Below are 20,913 nucleotides of genomic sequence, written 5' to 3' on the forward strand. Positions count from 1 at the left end.
TTTCGGAAGGGGGTCCCAAATTTACAAAAAGTCAAGGCGTCAATAAAATTGCGCACCCCTATTTCGCAACAAAAATTTTATGATCCCAAACCCCAAAATGATATACCTCTTATGACCACTGATGCATAGGCAAGGACACTCGCGCGAATTGAAAGACTATACAAATGCCTATACAATCAAATAGGTTCATTACAACATTTGATTGAATGGATTGAGTTACTCTAAAATGAAACGATAAAAACAAAGAATCATGAAAAAAGACACACACAAGATAAAATAATAAAATTATATAAACAATGTTAAAGATAAAATCAAGAAAATAGAGAATAAAATTTCCTCAAATCAGAAAAAAAACATTGACAGACATCATAATCTGTCAGAAATTACTGCATGAGATTCGAACCATCAATCTTCTCCACAAGGTCTCTTTATCCTCGCGCTATAGTCTAGTGCTCTGCTCACTGGGCCACAACGTATCAGGTGAATGATTACCGCATTATCATGAACAAGTTTGTTCGATCTTGTTCATAATTGTATGTGTCGATAGGTTTCACCCTTTAACTACACGCACCCTTAATGATCAGTGATAATAGTCGGCTTTTACAGGGATGGCGCTCTCTCATTTCCATGAACTCCAAAGCGCCATTAGGCGAACGTTTACGGTATCAAGGCAAGATAAAATGATGGTGGGCCAGTTGCTAGCAACAGCCTGGGGTCCAATCTGGCCTCCTGCACATATTTATGGGGTTGATGCTTAAATTTTTTATAAACTTTCTGTTGTAAAAAACAGTTCGTTCTCCACATGTGCTATTTGTATGACTGACACTTCACTTGTAAGCTTTGTATGGATGCAGATGTGGAAGTGCATTTTCTTGTGCATATTTTGCCTGTGTCATCTCATGCCTTGAAAGTAAATGTAATCTATATTTTGTAGTTACTGTTGAAGCACATTACAATGATAACTTGTTATACACTGCCAGATAAATGTGTAAGCTATCAAGAGCCATGTACAGAAAGTATTTTTACAGACTATATCAAAGGGATGCATTTGTTGTGTGAGCCAGCCAAACACATTTCAATCCATTAGTAAATTCTATATTGATAAAAGGAATTTATAAAAATTGGTCCTATTTCTATGTATTTGTGTCAGTAAAAAACTATTGGGCAATTCCATTTGAAATCCACACCCCTGTGTCATGTTAAAAATCCACCTGAAAGTGGTGAACAATGTTGAAATCCAGTTGGATTGTACACAATTTGGATTATATTTTGGAAAGTTTGTCTGGAATTCAAAAATGTTTCACACCTTTTCCATTGTTATTTGAAGAAAATTGTTGGATCTGAAATGACTTGAACTGTTGAATTTGGTTGGAATTCAAATTCTTCCTGGGTGTGGTTTTCAAATGAATTTGTCCATTGTTCCCACAATTGCATTGTCTTGGCTACTGCCCACCACCTGTCATGTCCACCTGTTGTATGGCATAGCATTTTGTACCCAGTTATATATGAGATACATGTTATGTTGACAAATTCACCTGTTGATATAGCTAAACTGAAATGTATAATATTACGGTTGGTAATCAGATGAACAGCTCTTTCATTTTGTTTAATTGACAGGTTACAGTGTAGCTACAGAAGTTTACTTCATTAATTGTTTAGATGAATCAATCTCGTTTAATGATTAATTACAAAGAGCATTTGTACACTAAGCTGTTTGACCCCATGCACTTTTGATTATGATGTTACAAATCAATTTGAGGGTCTTGGTGTTTATACTGCCAATGGGCTATTCCAGTTGAAATCAATAACCCCCTCTCCTATAGAAGACATGACCTTCATCCTGCACACAGGGAGTAGGGGGTGTCAAGTTCAAATTGGGTTACCTGAATGGATGACACCATTTGAAATCTTGAGTGTAAGGTCATGTCTTCCGTAGGGGGTTTATGGATTTAACTGGAATAGCCCAATAAATTTATTATTGGATAGCAACTGTTCTAAGTCACAATTGAATAGTGTGTAACTTATGGCTAAAAGTTAGAAGGCAACTTTTCCCCTGTTGTTAGTGATATGTTTAATGGTGATGCTACATACCAGGAATCCAGGATTGTTGTTCTCTGTGTCATAGCTAGCCACCTGTCACTTTTAGACAGAAGTTTGCTCCTGGGACAGGTAAAATTCATGCCTCTGACAGATACTTGATTATAGATGAGTTGACCAGTGACATCACATATTTACATTCAGAATGCACTCTGTTGATTCTCACAGGGCAATATAAAAGACAGTATCTACGACAACACATTCAATCTTTTCACATTAACAATTTTGGTATTTCTCCCTGTAATCTCTACAGATCTTTGTCTGGCAGTTGTCCTCATACCTCATACTAGAAGGCTTACCAAATGTAAACAAATGCACCTCATCTATAATTGCACCTGTTGTAAAGTAGATAAAGTTCAAAGTTGAAGTCGCTCAATTTTAGGGTGGAGGATCACATCCTAGGGATTCTGGATTCTGAACCACCAGCTAAGAGTCCCCAGAAGTTATTCAGGTGAAAGAGTACTGAAGATCTTTACATAGAAGTTATTCAGGTGAAAGAGTACTGAAGATCTTTACATAGGCCTAAATGTAAGCATGTGGCTTGTCACATCAAAGAAATATGTGCTATACCATATGATGAAGATATCATTAGATATGCTGCTGGACACACTAGTGTGTCACCCAATTAAATATTTCCAATAAGATGACTACCTCTATACCTATTACCTTTGAGAAATGTAAGCTGTATTGTAGGAAATGATGCATTTTTATGTCATCAAGCAAAAGGAGTTGTTGCTTTGTCACACACAATCTATTGTTTTTTGGTGGGTGGCCCAGCTGTAACACATGATGTGTTCTACCTCACATTAAGGCCCACCACCAAAATATTCTTATTCCATGGTTCAAGTTGAATTGCTCCAGCAGTCAGAGAAGCAAAAATGTGTATCACAGTAGCCCATAGAATAGACATGACTTACAGGGTGGTAACTACCAAACTACATGTAGTGGTGTGCCACGCTTCTGTTCACACTGCCTAAAAGAAACACATTCTGGGCCTAAATTTCACTGGGGTTAATGAGAAAAATATGAGCTTTCACCTGGTACTAAAATCTACATTTTATGGGGTAAGGTATGTGGATGAGGCTGTCAATTGGGTCACACCTTTCATATATTTGTTCCAATTAACTATTGACAAGTAGTTGAATATTCCATTCATATTGAGATGGTTATATTCATATTTGAAAAAAGCAATGAAATACAAAGAATAGACTGCTTTAATAGGTCTTAAAGCCATATTGTAACATTTGCTGAGGAGGACACTCTCAAGTTATGTCAAATGTTTTTACATGATTGTAATGTGTGACATACCCTGCAAAAATCATACCTGTAAGTGCCGTATTTGTGGCAAAATCCAATATTTTTAAATAAAATGATGGTTGATCGAAATATTGTTTAAAAGCATGTTGATAACAGTGTAGGTACAATGTACATGGCATACGGGATGGTCATAACACATCACAACTGACCTTAGTCAAGATCGACTATGACATGGACACTGGAATTAAATTGCGATTTCTTTGCTTTACCACATTTGTTTGACTAAAATATATGACCGTAAAAACTAACATTTTGTGGAAAAGAAATGCAAATCTATTTATATGGAAATGGTACAATATGGCTTTAACTTTATACAATCTTTTTAATGGCAAATTACTTGTTTGTTTGCCAGTATCACATGTTGGCTGTTGAGACAAGTGTTTAAGTGATGAATTTGTAAAAAAGGAAGTGTTTTCAATCTGTTGTTTGTTTTTCTAGATTGTGATTGTAGAAGTGTAGATCTAATGCAAATGATTTGCAGTTTTCAAAATGTATTTTTCCATGGTTGTAGAACAATTTTTTACAATAAAATATTAAACAAAATGTAAATAGCAACATACAGAATTGGTTTTGTTTGTTTTATTGTGTGTTCAAATCCAGTCAGTTATCTTGTCCATCCAGTATCACCTGCTTATTAAGTTAGCCGAAAAGAGGCATTCAAAATTGCATTTCTACTGTGAATATAACTGGAATGAAACATATATTTAGGTCGTTTAAGGACCATTAGGGCATTATATCATGATGATTTTTTTAAACGGATTGATTTTAGCAGTGACAAAATTTTACACTTCGTATAACTCAATAGGGACAAATTAACCAATTTTTTCATGCACATGAAATGAAAGCTTGTTCCTTTGGCTAATTTAGGAAATTTCAGCAACCAAAAAGCAAACATGCCATTCTAGTTAAGTTTGCTGTGCATGCAGCGAGCTGTTAAGTTGTTTTTGTCCACATCTTTTCTGGACTGGCCCATTCAGGGAGCATGTCGGTATAATGTATTTTGAATGGCACGTTTGTGAAAATTGCAGCAAACATCCTGCTGTTTTTGTGACCTTTAAGGGCCTTGTTTATAGAGTGTATGCAATAAACCAACCAGAACGGTATAACAATTGACATGGCAGCCACGCTGGAGGACAGGTCTAAGATAACTTAGATGACAGAGGGACAGGTCTCTAGATCGATTCCACAACCATTCATACCTATCACCCGTTTTATTGTATTATCATGCGATTTTTCCTGTGGTACCTTATGGAGGACAGAATTGTATTTAAGGTTGGTCTGAACCCTGGAATTATGTAAACTTTCGGACCTTATAACTGCTAAATTATTAGTCTAAAGAATATATAAGTATACATTTTTAGAATGGAAATGACTTGATAAATTCATCTGTGAGGTCCATTTTGGGCCAAAATGCTCATTTTTGGAGAAAATCCCAAAAAACAGGTTTTTGGCCCAAATTTTTTTTAGCATAGCGTAACAAAAAAAAATTATTTGGCCAAAAAATTTTTTTTAATTATTTTTAAAAACTAGATAAAAATATCTAGGACCCGTATTTTTATTTTTTTGAATTTCGACCAACTTTGAGAAATTTGCACCAAAAATGGTCAAAAAATGCAAAATTTTCAAAATTTTTGGTGAATTCAAAATTTAAAAAATAAAAATACGGGTCCTAGATATTTTTATCTAGTTTTAAAAATAATAAACAAATTTTTTTGGCCAAACAATTTTTTGTTACGTTGCACGAAAAAATTTGGGCCAAAAAACCTGTTTTTTGGGATTTTCTCCAAAAATGAGCATTTTGGCCCAAAATGGACCTCACAGATGAATTTATCAAGTCATTTCCATTCAAAAAATGTATACTTTTATATTCTTTAGACTAATAATTTAGCAGTTATGAGGTCCGAAAGTTTCCATAATTCCAGGGTTCAGACCAACCTTAAATGAGGATGACTCTGTCATGAGTGACATCGTATTGCAAACCCTCTATATCATAGCCCTATCTTTTCCCACTGTGTTACCCAATAACCATTTTTTTGTGACTATGCACTTCCAGAATGTCACTCAAAAAACCTGAAACTGTTGAGAAAAACCTGAAAAAGCATGTGAATTCAGGCCAAAAAACAGGCTGAAAATAAATAAGAAACGCAGGAATTTGAACTAACAAAAAAACCTTAATTCAGGTGAAAACCTGAAAAGTGAAATCTCTATTGTCTACATGTGTATGTATGTATGCATAGGTGCAGGGCTGCATACCTGTCAACAGTTCCTATTTAATAGGGATTGTCCCTATTTTTACCGAAACAAAAAGCATAAAAGAGCAATTTTACCAAGTGTCCCTAATTTTTGCAACAATATGACTAAAGTTATGTATAGGAAATTCAGGAAAGTCCCTATTTTCACATTTTTTCTCACATTTGTCCTTATTTGTGAGGTTTAGGGTTGGCAGGTATAGGGCTGTCAACTTTGGAACACCCTCTCACACCAAGGTAGTAAAATTTCATGCAGCTGCCAACTCTCACTTTGGCACACCAAGGTGGTTAAAATCTCAATCTGTAAAACTTTTGTCCAAAATGTGGTGTAAGAGGGGATAAATTAGCTGTCCATTGACATGAACATGTCACAAATAATCTCAGAGATGCTTGAACAAAATGTCCAAACTTTTTTTTTGAGGAGTTAACATAAAGTTAATGACTTGATTAGAGAAAATAATGCATTTCCAGATGTGAATGTTAAATTCAGGCAAGCAGCATAGCTGTTCTTGTTTATCTAGTACATAAGGTACCCACCTGTGATGGTTGTCGATGTTCCCAGATTGTGTGTGTGTGTGCCATATTAATAATATATAATTCTGTTCATTGCAACAATTATAAATTCTAGACCAGCCCATAAATTACATATTGGGGATATAATTATGTTGATCGACTTGATACCTTGGGTTAGGGGGTGTGCCAAAAGCTGCTTGCCCCAGGTTAGGGCAGCATTCAGGTGCAATTATGGCACAGCCCTATATGAAGCAATGTGGAATGGTTTACAAAAAAACAACATTTGGCATTAGGTCAGCTTTTAGAAAAATTGTTCTGAGCTACACACATGTACCATGGAATACATCTTTAATAACTGCAGATAACAAATTTCGAATCAACACAATTATGTATCATTAACGTTTTTATTCTCTTTACTATTGTTTTCATGATAATACAATATTCATTAGTAAAAACTTTGAAACTGAGATGCAACAACTGATACGCTTGTAACGCTAACTGCTTTATTATCAAACATTCATTTCGTTCCGCTGACTTAACAAGTTTTCAATTTCTCTTCACAACTTGAGTTCCCTCCCGAAGTTTTCTATGTTTACTGAGGTGACCAGATCACCAGGTTGTTATTATATTATTATATCAATTAGTGTGTTTCTTTCTGAGCAAATGGCTGCAGGTGAATTTGAATCAATTCAGGGCGATGCAGGGAGTACAATGAAACGGCCGCAGTAGAAACAGACCTGGTGAAGTTCAATGCGAGGTGATGAGTGGTTAATAGTGGTGAATATGTGGTTACGTTCACAGCGAACTGTGAGAGGATTAAAAATGCAGGCGAAGGTGAAAGCATGGTAATGTGAGGTGCTCAGTATAAACAAGCTTAATGAGTCACATAAAATGACCATGTGTGGTTGTGTAGTTCCCAGGTAATGAGTTTTGCCTGAGGCAATTTGTGGTCAAATGTTGGCAGCTCACTCTAGTGTCACTCTTTGAATAATTGATTTATCACCGATGATTTGGCTGAAAAAGTTGGTGAGACATGATCAATTTTATTAAGGAAGCGGAATCTAATGTTAACACAACATAAATAAAATTATGACAGTTTGGTATTAAACAGTTAAGAGATTATCATGGGGGCTTGCCATGCCTGGGGGAGTAAATATAGTCAAAATGATCATCACTGTCACTAAGTTATTATGAATGAATTTACTTCTGATGGCAGCTGTCCAGGTTCCCTACCAAGGCATATTATATGAACAGACCTTAAAGCCATCATCAATTTGGGCTTTCCTCTCTGAATTTTAGATCTTTCTGATACCCCCAGTGATGTCACTGCTGACATGGGAACAAATCCCTTAGTATGACTTTCTAAAAACCTGCTACATCCAGTCAAATACTTATTAAAAATATTTATGATTGTATATTACAACAACATATTGTTATTTGAATGGTAATGCATGCTGAACATGATAATGCTTATATTCTAAACATTACGGTACTTCACTTGCTTTAAAATGACAATTCCATGGGTAAAATAACCAACTTCAAAGCAGCTACACAGTTGATCACTCAGTTTACAACTAGATTCAGCAGATTATTAACAATCACAGTAAGGATATCCATTTTAATAACAGAGTCCAAACTTATACAACTTTTTTTAACATAAAATTAATAGTTTAGGTGCCAAACTGCCAATTAAACACTCACAAACTAAGGCCAACATGTAGAATAACTAAATTAGACAAAGGTATCAACTTAAAAACAGTTGACAATTAGGTTTCCTTAGAAATATTCTGTCGACATGCGACGAAAAAGGGAATTGTTTGTTACATTGGCACTATGACAACTAGCCACAACAAATGCTAATCTCTGTAAAAACAAAACATTGGAATGTTTGAAGATATTCCCATTGGTCTTCATATAACAAAATCTACAGATAAAAGGGTAATCACTCTACCTTGTTTACAACAACTCAGTTGTCCATTACTATTTTCAGACTAGCATGAGTACAATTATTGTTATGGGTACATTTTTCATCAACTCCTAACACATTCAATGTATTTCTAGAATCACTATCTAGCCTTCTGACATGCAAGTTCACATAATTATTGTACATAAAGATATTGGAAAGTTTGTATAAAAAGCTACCAACTATTTTTCTTCCAAGTTTTCATTCATTTTTGTGCAATAAAAGAGTAAGCATTTTACTTTCTGACTTCTAGTTGACATTATACTTTAATAAAAACATATTGGTGTACTCTGTCAGAATTCAAATTACTTATTTTAATTGCCTTCCCTGACACTAATTTATGTGAAATATATTTGTCCTAATGTTCTCTATTCTAAATATAGTTCATTCATTTGCCTTCCCTGATGATTATTTATGTGCAAATTTAATTGTCTCACTATAGACACAATATGCAAGCACCAACATTATAATCAAAATAATTACAGAAAATAAGATGCAAGTGTTTGAATGTCAGGAGATAAACCCTGTGCAGTTTCGAGTTTGCTTTTAAATGTTTTAGAGAATGGTGGTGCAGTATTAATACTAACGAGTGTTATGAATATTATTTTACTAGTGCCTTTAATATGTATAACTTGATATATCATTGAGATTACATGTTAAGAGAATCAGTAATTAAGACAAGGGTTATCAAAACATGAGCGTAAATTGAATAAGACAGGCAGCAAGTTTTTAGTTTATACAACAACAAAAGTGTAAAACTGAAAAGCAAGATTTATTTTAGGTGTAGTACTTTCGAGCGTTCACTCGCGAAGTCAAGCGTGTGCCATGTGACCTCGCTCAAAATAATACACGTAGGACACATAGTAGTACCCAAATTTTTGATAAGCCATTTTCCGTTTCAGTTTACCTACTCGCATTTTTGAACATAAATGTGAAATTTAAACATCCATTATAAAAAGAACTTATTTTGACAAGCTAACATACAGTATACACCATACATTCCACTAGACACATGTATTCAAGAGTCATAAATTACATGGTATGATACACAATATACAACATTGCATATAGAATTGCCTCATCTAGAAGGCTAACCTTTGGAGTCCATTGATTCGGTCTTTCTTCATATTATATTGCTATGACATACATATCAGACAGATATAAGTTGCAATAATGAAGCCCTATCTATGATATTGGCTAATATGTTTTAACTAGTATTTAAGTAATCTATCTTGCTATGCTTGAGAAATTTAGTTGCTACTGTTTTTATTTTCAAGATGGTGCTGAAGGGGTCATTAGTTTGTTATATTGGTTAAAATTTACAATTCAGTTTTGTTTTATCCATGTATATACACATCAGCTTGGGGATATTGAATTGAATTGGTATACCTCATGTTGTCTTTCAGACTTGCTAGAATAGTACATTTCTGAATGGTAAGTTCCCTAAAATCCATTATCTCTACAGTGTATTTGAATAATAATAAAGTAACGCACCATCTCAAATCTACATATATAAACAACTATTTCTCCAGAGGATATGACTGTCACTTGGGGTACATTACTGGTGTACATTTACAGATACGCTTTAAACATTATGTAAATATCCTATAATTTGGTAGGAGCTTTTGTCTCTAAGGTTGAAATATTTTTTGTTACATTTGTAAAATTTGATACACATCTACAGCAATTACGGTTCAGATAAAATGCTAAAAGCTATTTCAACTGCACTTGAATATGTTTTTGTTAACTTTGGTATAACCATATTTATGTCCACTTAATGCTTTATTCTACACCTTGAGCTTGCCTCACATTTTGATCATACTTGATGTTATGTATTTCTTGTTTATTTGAATGTTTTTGTTTTTTCCTTCTACAAACAATAAATAAATTTTTATGTCTGCCTTCATCAGGACATTTTATTTATGTTATGCTCTCTTTCTTAAACTAGAATACCCACATTTGGCCCTACTTCATATAGTGTGCACATCCAAAAGGATATGACAAAATATTTTATAATATTGTATAGCCTATACTTTTGGTTATGCACACCTCACTTGAAAGTACTGCATAAAATTTACAAAATTGAATAAACTGAATTGATTGTGACTGAGTTTGACCTGAGAAGACCAACATCTGTAATACTCTGATGGCAAGATGGTTATAACATGTGATGATCACTTAGATTTCTCACATATACAATAATGTAATCATTCACGGCACAATGTAGGAATGTTTTTATTTATTGAAGTTCTAATTAATGTACGTACCAGATAATTATATTATTAGAGTGATACTTAACATAATCTTGAACACTTTTCACTTTGTAAACTTGTCCATTTATAATTAGTTAGAAATTCATTCTATTTAAATATCTTATTAGACTGGGCAACATCTTTCATTGGGTTTCTTTTGCATCAGTGATATCAAATCTTTGATCACATCATTGCAAACTTGCATATGAGCTATATGTCACTTTTTATGCTAACAACATGCCCCAGTTTGCAAGATTAAAATTTGCACACCGATATAATTCACTTGGGGTACGAAAATACACTATTGGGGAAGTTTTTTGGTGACGAAAAGCAACAATGTCTGTTGAAATATGTTGACTATGATTGAAGAGATGACCAATAGTGGCAGCCTATATTGGTGATGACATGTTATTGCAGCATTGCCCTGGTATAGATCCTATCTAGTAATATAGTCACTGGTAAGTCCTCCAACTGTCTTGATGCATGGTGGTGAAAGACAATACTGTTGGTTGCTTTCTTACAGGATTCATATATTAAGATGGATCAAGTCTGTAAAGAAAATAGAAAAAAAGATAAAATATGACACAACATCCAAAGGGGGAGTAACACAAAACATGTACATTTTGTGGATTAGTCATCAAATGTGTGTGTGGGAAAAACTAAGGTATGAGAGAACACACTTTGACTGCTATTCTAACCAGGGTATGGAGTCTATGATTGTCTGTTAAAATGTACACAGTTCTGCTTTTTGAAGCATACTACCATAACAAAAGAAACCAAACTTAGCTTGTAAGAAGAAATCTTTAAAACTGCATTGGTTAAATAAGAATTTGATTACATTAAATCATAGCTCATAATCTAAAGATATGTGACAAGTCACCTAAGCAAATTAGAAGGCCAATTGTCAGTTTCTATACTCAAAATCTATGTGAACATTTCTCCAGAGTACCCGCCTAGAAGAACAAATCCTCTCATACCAGAAGACTTAAACTCAAATACTACACCTGATTTATTGTTGTAGAGTGTGAGTTGTACATTTATATTGAGGAGTCTAGCTGGCCCAATCGCTTCAAAAGAGAGATGTGCACTCCAGCCTGTGAACACAAGTTTCTTCCCTTTACCTTTTTACAGTGTGAGTGAGTCACTTACCCTCCTTCCTCCTCCATTAGACTGAGGAATTTAGGAACACGATAACCTGGGTCTGTCTGCCTCACCATTTCTAACAATACAATCAGTTTCTTTATTCCTATCCACAACCTGTTGGTACAAATACAAATATTATAAGTAATTCACATTTGTAAATATGTGGCCGTGCACCACAAAAAGCTGAAACGTTTAAATAATGGGTTTGGCTGCGCCTCACCCATTATTTACGTTTTTACTGCCTCGGACACATTATTTGGGTGTAAAGAATAATGCATTACCCTTTATTTCTTAAATAAAAATATTGGACCTGCCTGTCATCTATCACATGGTAGAGGATAGTAAAAACAAAAATTCCTATCGTTTATTCTCATTCTTAGTCAGTTAAATATTATTTTCATAACTAAACACTATATTATTTAGCAACAATTAAGTTATCGTTATGAAAACTCCCCTTTTTCCAAATTGAACGAAACTTGTTTACCCTCAAGTTACGACTGTGATCTTGTTTGTGTATTATTATAGAACGCACTACATACTCGCGCTTTAACAAGCGTCTTCCGTTACGGCACAATTGCTACCTACTGTGTGATAGATGACATGCAGAAACCAATGAAATTCAGCACTAACAAGCTACAACATAGCCACTGACTAAGAATGAAAGCTAAATGACACTGACAAACACATTGGCCAGCACCATGGAAACAGACGAGAAAGAATGCAATACAGGATTGTCCAATTCTGATCCTTTAAATATTTTGAGTAGTGTATGACAGACAGGGAACTTTCAACAAAGATTGTAACACTCATTTCCTGTACTTTCTTTGCCTTGCTTGGTACAAATTCAAGTATAGAGAGGATATATCCACATACTCACCCCAACACACACAGATATTGTAAAAACAGTGAACCGATATGCTAACCATATTGGACTACAAAATGTTACTTTCAAGAATCTTACCTTTTCCCTTCCAATTTACTAGCCAGTCTTACTCTTTCATCTTGTGTGAAACAATCCAAAGTCTGCAAAGAAACAAAGGATAGCCTTAGCAATGGGCAGCATAACAATTTAAAAATTGTTTTGAGACTTCTGTGTGTGTGCAGGCTATACTGCACGTCAGTGGAGTATCAAGTAGGGGGCTGTAGCACCCCTGTCATCATGGTGTGTCAACACATCAAAGGTAACATGGACATGTGTACTGACAGTTCATATTAAGAAAAATGGTCAAAATCTACCATATGCTTTCTCCGTTTAGCCTGTTTTGGGTTGTTAAAAGTAGTTAATGATGAAAAAAATGAAGTTTTAGAAAAAGACAAAAATCGCTTCCACCTTCCGAAAGGATAAAGGGGAACTGGACCATGACCATTGCTTGATATGAGGAACAGAATTAGAATAAATATGATTGGTCTCTTCCTAAATGCACAGTTAAACATATTGTCGAGTTTAGGAGCCCCAGGTGAATAAGATACAACCAAATGCCTACCTGTAAGACTGACATAAGATGTTCTCCATTAGATAAGTTAGATACATGGATGTGAGTGTTAAACGTCGATACCATCTCCATTTCCTGAAGCACATCTCGCCGACTTGTTGTGCCGATGATTAATAAACGTCGTCCCTTGGGTGGTGTTTTCTTAAGTAGCACTAACAAAGCTTGAAGAACTAAGTTGGAGAACCTGTTGCCCATTTGTACATAATCTGAAAAGGAGCAATGATGCAAACATTGGCTGGTTTGATTTTATGTCATGTTTTCTACCCTACATGGAGGCTAATTACTGAACATTTTTATTCCAAGATTTGAGTTAAATTGCTGTTGTGATTTGGATATTACAAGCAGAATACATGTACATATCACAGTGGTCCATGCTTTTGGGACAGTACACCACTCTATCACCCCTTTTTTGTTCATACCATTGAATCACTAACATATATCAGGCCTAAAAGTTTTACTGAGGCAGAGTGTGTTGTACGTCCTGTCAGGAATATGTTAAATGTCTAGTATGTATGTGACACACATAATTGCACTGCCTGTTTGATGAGGTAGTAGGTCTAATATACAGTAATACAATGACAAGATTGATTTATTAAGCTGGCTACACTGCAGAAAGAAGAATCTTGGTCAGCGAACAAGTTACCACGATAGGAGTTGCTTTATTCTGTGTGGAGGTAACTTGATTTTTGACCAAGATTCTGCTCGCAGCCACACCACTCATGAGGTATGTCTCACATAAGATACAATTATGCAATGAAATTACAAGATTGATTTGCACTCCTCACTTACCTAAGAGTCTCTCAATATCATCTACTACTATGCAGCTAAGTTGTGATTTATAGGCATCTTCAAATATCTGCAACAAACAAGGTGAACATGTTGGTAAGGAATAAAATATAAGTAATGAGTAGTGCTTGAAATAAGGCACGCTCTCAGGCCAAAAGCCTGTTAAATTCACTGTGGGCCTGCTAATACGCTACCCTGCGGGCCTGTGGAATCTTGTCACCGAAGTCAGTTAGATAAACTCAATGCTGATTTCAAAATCATTCCATGGCATTATTAACCTGTTGTTGATTTGCAAATCAAAAGTATCAGAATGTGGACCAGTGTGACAGTAATATAGTTACAAATTGAGTTCAGGCCCATTAAATTTGATGAGGGCCTGTAGATTTCAAACCCAGGGCTCAAATAGATCTTGACGATTTGGGCTTATTTCAAGCAATGAGGAGAGATATACAGAGAAAATAGAGATAGAGAGAGAGAGAGAGCGAAAGAGATAGATACAGAGAGTAATGGGAAAGGAAACAACAAAGGGAGAGATGACCAAGAGAGCATGAAAGGGAGAGATAAATGAGAAAGAGATAGATACAGAGAGTAAAGGTAAAGGAAACAACAAAGGGAGAGATGACCAAGAGAGCATGAAAGGGAGAGATAAATGAGAAAGATATTGCATTGTTATGAACTCACCTTCTTGATAGCTTGACATTTGGCAAATTCTGAGAAGCCTACCATGTCTTCAGGTGAACAGATCTTGACAAATGGGAACTCCGATTCCATGGCCATTCTTGCTGCCAATGCTGTCTTACCACTGCCAGGTGGACCTATACCAAACAATGCCAATTTAAACTTCTAGTTATAAACCTGATCAACTGGAACAAAAAAACTTCACAAGTGCATTAGTAAATTGTGTGGTGCGTAAATCATGTCCCCGCCAAAAAGGGGTGGGGGTCTAAAAGCACAATGCTCAGGGGCTTGAACCAGACCCTGGGGTTTGAATCAGCATTTGTGGTTTGTAAAAAAAGGTAACAAAAATAAAATAAAATAAAATTGGGTGGAACAAAAGCTGTGAATATACCCCTTTAAGAGGCTTTTGTGGTTTGTAAAAAAACAATCAACAAAAGAAGCCAAGGGTTAACATTTTTTGCACACACATATATCATCCACACACATCCACACCAGTGTTGCCAAAACTTTTCAGCGCCAAGGCGCGGCACATCGGTTCGCCAGGCCACGGTAAAGGAGTCTCAAGTAGCCCAATTTTTAAGCTTAAAAAAAAAAGTGCCCAATACTGTATATTTGGGCGGATTTACCCGAATTTTGAACGCGAAACACCCAATTGGGCGGAAAAGCACTTGACTTACAAACTTCCGGTAGTCAATGGGAAGTTACAGGCCGATCAATAAATGGTTACAAAACCCTTTGCAATTGCAATTTGGAGCTTCAGAAACTCAAAACCTTTATAAAATCGGCTAAATTGAAAGGAAAATACATCAAACTATTGCCACGACCTTGCCTATTAGGCAAGAAGCGGCACGGTCTTTTGAGTAGCGGCAAGTGATTGCCAAGTAGCCCAATTTGCGCGGCGTTGGCATCACTGATCCACACCAGCATACATCAAAGCTCATGTCATAGTTCCTTTTCCAAATTTTGTTTGTGTGGGACAATAAATGAATACATACAAACATGCACATACATGCAACTGCCACCAAACAGGGATTCTGCTCAGGACAATAGATCAGGTGATATTATACCATCGGCAGTTGTCATTGTTCCTTGCATGCCCAGCAGCATGTTTTGTTGAGAGAACAAGGGAACTTCCACAATAGGTAATGTCCAAGGACCCTGGTAAAGTTGTTAGATGGAGGCATATGTCATCGGAAAATCGGTGTGCTTTCTCAACTTTAGCCTTCAGATATATATGATTACAAGACATAGTGCACATACACCTACTCCCATTCCCCTCCCAAAACACATCCCACACACTAATAATGATGTTTACCTTCCATAAGTAAGCTGACAAGTGGTACCCTGTCACTTTGTCTAGTTTGCTTCACTACTAGTTCACCATCTTCAAGAACTCTCTGTACAGGTTCTCCCCAATCTATGATACCATTCATGATGTATCTCTCAAAGCTCTCACTGCTGATTCCAAAAGCCTGCAAATATCAATTTGTCAAATAGTTTGTGAATGCACTAGTAACCACATGAAATGAAACATTTTGATGCATGCTAATAAACATTGTACACATTACAAAAGAAACAAATACCATGAAAAACCACCTAAATGGCCCAAGAGTTCTTTGCTAAAATTCTGACGTTTTGAGGCCTTAAATATAATTCCTCAGAAAAAGTTTGTAAACATCTCAACATTATTTGCTGAAATTGCACACAGCTACCTTGGGTTCACCAAAACAATTCCCATAAATTAGCCTGATGAAAAAGAATGTGTGTTGATATTATATTTATTGTACCAATTTATGCACACAAGTTTTACATCTGCTCAACACTGCTTCCCTTTCTATTCCACATATACTTTTTTGTTCCTGAAGTTAGACAAGTGAATACAGTAAGTGTGGTCATTTTGGCATGTGTAATATTTGGCCCGTTGCCAATTGTGAGCCACTTCGCTCAAAGTTTTAAATTCACAATTACGTTTCTTACAATAAATTTATACATAAAATTAATATTCTGCAAAATTCTCCACTTTAACAGTATATATTTGCTCTTCCCTTCATTACACTTACTGGTTTGATGTCATTTTCCAGGGCAAGCTCAAAATCTTCAGTGCCTACTTGCATGGCTTCAGCAGCTTCATAGTCAACTTCTACCTTGGAGGAAGCCTGATAACAAATCAAACAAAGTAACAATTAACAAATATATAGGCCTATATAACATAATCTTTAGTTTAAAGGGATTTCACTGGTTTTAAACCTGAAAATTGTGTCTATAAATTCTTGGCCTAATGCTACTCACTTTAATAAGTCTATTCATAGCCATGGAGGTAGCAGCTCTGACCAATCCCTCTATTTCAGCACCACTGAAGTTCTTAGTTTGAGTGGCAAGCTCATTTACATCCACACCTTTGGACAGTTTGCCGTTGTTTCTCATTTTGCTCACATAAATTTCAAAGATCTGGATCCTGCCGTGTTCATTGGGTAGCCCTGAGTGATTCAAATTATGAAAAATGGTTAGGGAGTCAACATAATACTCGCAAATAGGGCTTTTAGGAGGACTTTTACAAAACACACTGCTCATGTGCGAGCATCAAAATATATTCAACCAATCAATTTTTGGTGATTGGTACACATATATTCGACTATGTAGTGGACAATGCGTTCAAAGTCAAGTAAGAACAAATACTTAATGTGAACAATCATACCATGCTATGCGATCATCGACTGCACTGTTTGCCTGTCAAATATCTCAAAAAGTGAAAATGCCAACATTACATCTCATTTGTGGTGGACGATTACATATAATCTCCTGCTTATCATAGCCTGCCACACAAATACATGGGATGATTTGGTATAAAGATGAACAAATTGTTACTGTAGCCTACCTATTTCCATTTGTACTTCCAGTCTTCCAGGCCTGAGCAAAGCCTCATCCATCAAGTCTCGTCTGTTGGTCATGCCTAAAAGCAAGAAAATTAGCAAAGATCCTCTTGAAATTAAGTAAATGCAGACATGTGAACAATGGAGAAAAGTCCGTAAAATTAAGAAAATGACAGTGGATCAGTCGTCTGTGCAGGATAGTAAAGGCAAACCAGGTGAAAATAATCTACAATGAGCAAAAACTCATCCCTATTAACATCATCAAACATCACATCTGCAATGCATTTGAACGCATTCAAAGAAGTGCAACAAATATACAATCATGTATTGTAATTACATTAGAAAGTATTCTCTAAAGCCATATTGCTGAGGACACCGCCCTCAATGTTCTGCTCAAAATTCTGTCTTTTACACAATTGTAATGTACTTTAGTAAACTAATATAACCTGCAAAAATCAAGGCTTTAGGTGCTGTAGTTGTGACAACATCCAAGATTTTAAAACATATGAAACAAAGTTTAATTATGTAGGCTACATGGCGTTCGGGACAGTCATACGCATCAAAATAATTGACCCGAGTCATATTACAAGAAGTGGCTCATATTGGAGACATATGCGCTTGTATTTTCTTTGTATTGCCTCACCTATTTAGGCCAAAATTAAAAGAGGACATATCTGACAGTCAAAACTAACATATTTCAGCTAACTGACATCTACAGGTACACACTGCTTGTAGTGATTTACATCCTGCTTGTAGTGATTTAAAGCAGAATTTAATCTTGATTTTCCTTACCAATGATCAGAATGTTGTTGAGTTGTTCCACACCATCAATTTTAGCCAAAAGCTGATTGACGACTGTATCATGTACACCAGTCCCACTAGTCTGTAGAAAAGAATTAGAGGAACATGTGAACATTCAATACTTTTTTCTATCAAGAGCAGGATTTCAAGGTTAATCATGTCAAAAACCTATAATTTTAATTTTTAATTTTAATTTTTTATCTCCTTGTTTTGCAAAATGCAACTTGTACAAAGATGTGGCTTTCCATATTATGTTGCATTTTCAAACCCCCTGTAGTTTTATTAAGATTTCCACACTGCGCAGACCACCTTTACACATAGTCACATACATGACCATTAAATTTGAATTCAGCACTGGATTGTTGGCATTTTGACGGTTATTATTCTGAATTGTAGGTACAATAAATACAGCACTATCAAATGAAAATTTCTGCATCAAAGTCTCTTTTGATGCTTCTACTTCACACCACTTCTTGCTTAAATTGAGTTGCTACACCATGAATCATTACATGCAATTAAAGAAATGAGCCACTTTTTTGCCAGTGATGACAACATTTCTGTCAGTTGGTTTTACTACTGGCAAAATGTTGTGATTGATTGTACAATTTTGTTATGGATACTGCAGTGATGCCATTAATCACTGCAAAGATAAGCATTGCAAAGGCAACCATTGCACACCAGGGTTATAAGCATAGACTTTAAAAAGGGAAATCTGAGGCAGCCAATGCAGTACTTTGGAGGATAGAATGTCAAATGTTAAAAACATATCGTCGTTGAGCAGGAAAAACCTCCTTTGTACTTGTGGCCTTTGAACATGTTTAAAACAAAACTGCCAAGAGTTTACATAGAAGGTTTTTGCTTCAAACCTGTTTAGGGGCCAATGATACGTAGACATAGATTTTTCTGCCCAACGATGATATTGAGTTGGTGAATATTTACCATACTACCCCTCTGCTTACAGATAGCGTCAATCTCATCAAAGATTATAATGTGAAGACCACTATTCATACCACACTGTCAATAAATAAAAGTTTTAAGTAAGATCAAAATTAAGTGGGAGGTTTTAAAAATTAAGTTTGATGGCAACATCATACTTTGAGATAAAAAGTGATCTAGGTAGAAACACTATCAGTTCTGATATCAATTAATGTGTTGTTGCCAAAGTTAACAACATCAGTAAAGAATACTATATTCTACATGTATATTGTCATATGAATGGTGCATGTTCTCATCAGCAGTATAAAATTCCCTGGTTTAAGAAATGAGCTGTCAAAAAAGATTTTGTTCATTTTTATTACTCTCACAATATGCATTTAAAATTATCATGCTCTTACTGCCTCCCTTTAAAGTTCTAATTCTTTAAATCAAATGTTAAACTCTTTTCCAGCTGTTGAGTCTCCAAGGTGTCTATGATCTATCAACAAATGACTTCTCTTGCTAATACATGCTCCCAATTTCTGATTTAATAAACAACTGTTATTGGGTTATAGTCAATATAAAGGTTCTTTTGAAGCAAATAGACATCTCAAAATTATTTGATATCTTATAATAGTAAGTCGCCACCACTTTCGCTTCTTCAGACACATCCCGAGGATGCCAGTGGAGAAGCCCTGTAGAAGATATGCTCTTATTTCCACTACATCAGTATCCATCATGGAGACCAGTGCAACCTATCAAACTATCTGACTTATATACTAAAGCCAGTGGCGTAGCTAGGGGTTGTGGCACCCAGGGCAAGGATACAGAATGGCGCCCCAAACTTGTAAACACATTTTTTGCCAACTAATTGGTTTTACTACTACCAACATTTTTTGCCCAGTGCACTCGAGAATCTAAAAAAAAAAAATTTTGGGGGGGGTAGGGATTAAACAAAATTCAACACAATTTACTGACCCTAATTTTTTTTTTACCAGGGGCAATTCGGCATCCCCATACCCAGGGCATGTCTGCCCCCTGCGCCCCCTCGCTACGGGACTGACTAATAACATTTTACAACCAGATGCAATTGCCTCACTAGCTATGCATTGTTGTGCTTGGAGAAACTTTAAAACCTACTCCACTATCGAATGAAATGAATGAAAGAATGAATGTGTGATCTTACTCTCTTTTGTTCTTCCTCAGCTGCAGCAAACAGTTTCCTGATATTAGCTTCAGATTCACCGACATACTTGTTGAGAATTTCAGGGCCATTAACGATCTGTGGTTCTCTTGCATTCAGCATTTTACCAATGGTTCTAGCCATAAGAGTCTTACCAGTACCTGAAAACAATAGCAGGTTGCTAATTAAAACAAAGCAGTTTAACCTGTGTTGAATTTCTTGCACAATTCCTTGGGATCACCACCCCACCCAGGTGTGCTTTTTTACATATTTCACTGGGACTATAAGTAGAACACATGGAATATCAAGTCCTCCTCACATGACTACTTATGTAGGGAGAGCATGGCCTAATGGTTAAGGTACTTGCCTTTGGTGCATAAGGTCCCAGGTTCAAGCCCCGGCGGTCAAGAATTGATGGGATAATGTATTGGCAAAAATAATAAGCCTACATATATCCATTCCGTCCCCGTGAAGACCAGGACAATTTAATTGCAACATTCCTTGTCCAGAGAAATTTCAAGCTACTAGCTCAATTTATTCCACAAAAACAGAATGACTCTGCGGGGGCTCAAACTTGTACCATCAAGCAGCTCAAGCACCAGAGTCCAGAGCCATACAGATTGCTAACTCTATTATAGATTTATCATAACAGT

At 35.8% G+C, this 20,913-nt stretch overlaps 1 protein-coding gene across 1 annotated transcript in view; it reads right to left on the bottom strand.

Annotated features, from left to right (window-relative positions):
• Positions 1-6,545: 6,545 nt before the first annotated feature.
• The window catches only part of LOC140152741 (vesicle-fusing ATPase-like), a 51,308-nt gene continuing 36,940 nt past the window's right edge, over positions 6,546-20,913 (bottom strand). Inside the window, exons 10-22 of the mRNA XM_072175220.1 lie at positions 20,264-20,421; positions 19,102-19,176; positions 18,154-18,244; positions 17,367-17,441; positions 16,781-16,968; positions 16,552-16,647; positions 15,807-15,963; positions 14,495-14,628; positions 13,817-13,883; positions 13,019-13,233; positions 12,496-12,557; positions 11,541-11,648; positions 6,546-10,940 (exon numbers count right to left, since the gene is read on the bottom strand). Of these exons, the coding sequence (XP_072031321.1) occupies positions 10,925-10,940; positions 11,541-11,648; positions 12,496-12,557; positions 13,019-13,233; positions 13,817-13,883; positions 14,495-14,628; positions 15,807-15,963; positions 16,552-16,647; positions 16,781-16,968; positions 17,367-17,441; positions 18,154-18,244; positions 19,102-19,176; positions 20,264-20,421 (1,442 nt within the window). The 3' untranslated portion in view covers positions 6,546-10,924. The remainder of the gene's footprint in view (positions 10,941-11,540; positions 11,649-12,495; positions 12,558-13,018; positions 13,234-13,816; positions 13,884-14,494; positions 14,629-15,806; positions 15,964-16,551; positions 16,648-16,780; positions 16,969-17,366; positions 17,442-18,153; positions 18,245-19,101; positions 19,177-20,263; positions 20,422-20,913) is intronic.

Source organism: Amphiura filiformis, chromosome 5, assembly GCF_039555335.1.
Source record: "Amphiura filiformis chromosome 5, Afil_fr2py, whole genome shotgun sequence".
Lineage (NCBI taxonomy): Eukaryota > Metazoa > Echinodermata > Ophiuroidea > Amphilepidida > Amphiuridae > Amphiura > Amphiura filiformis.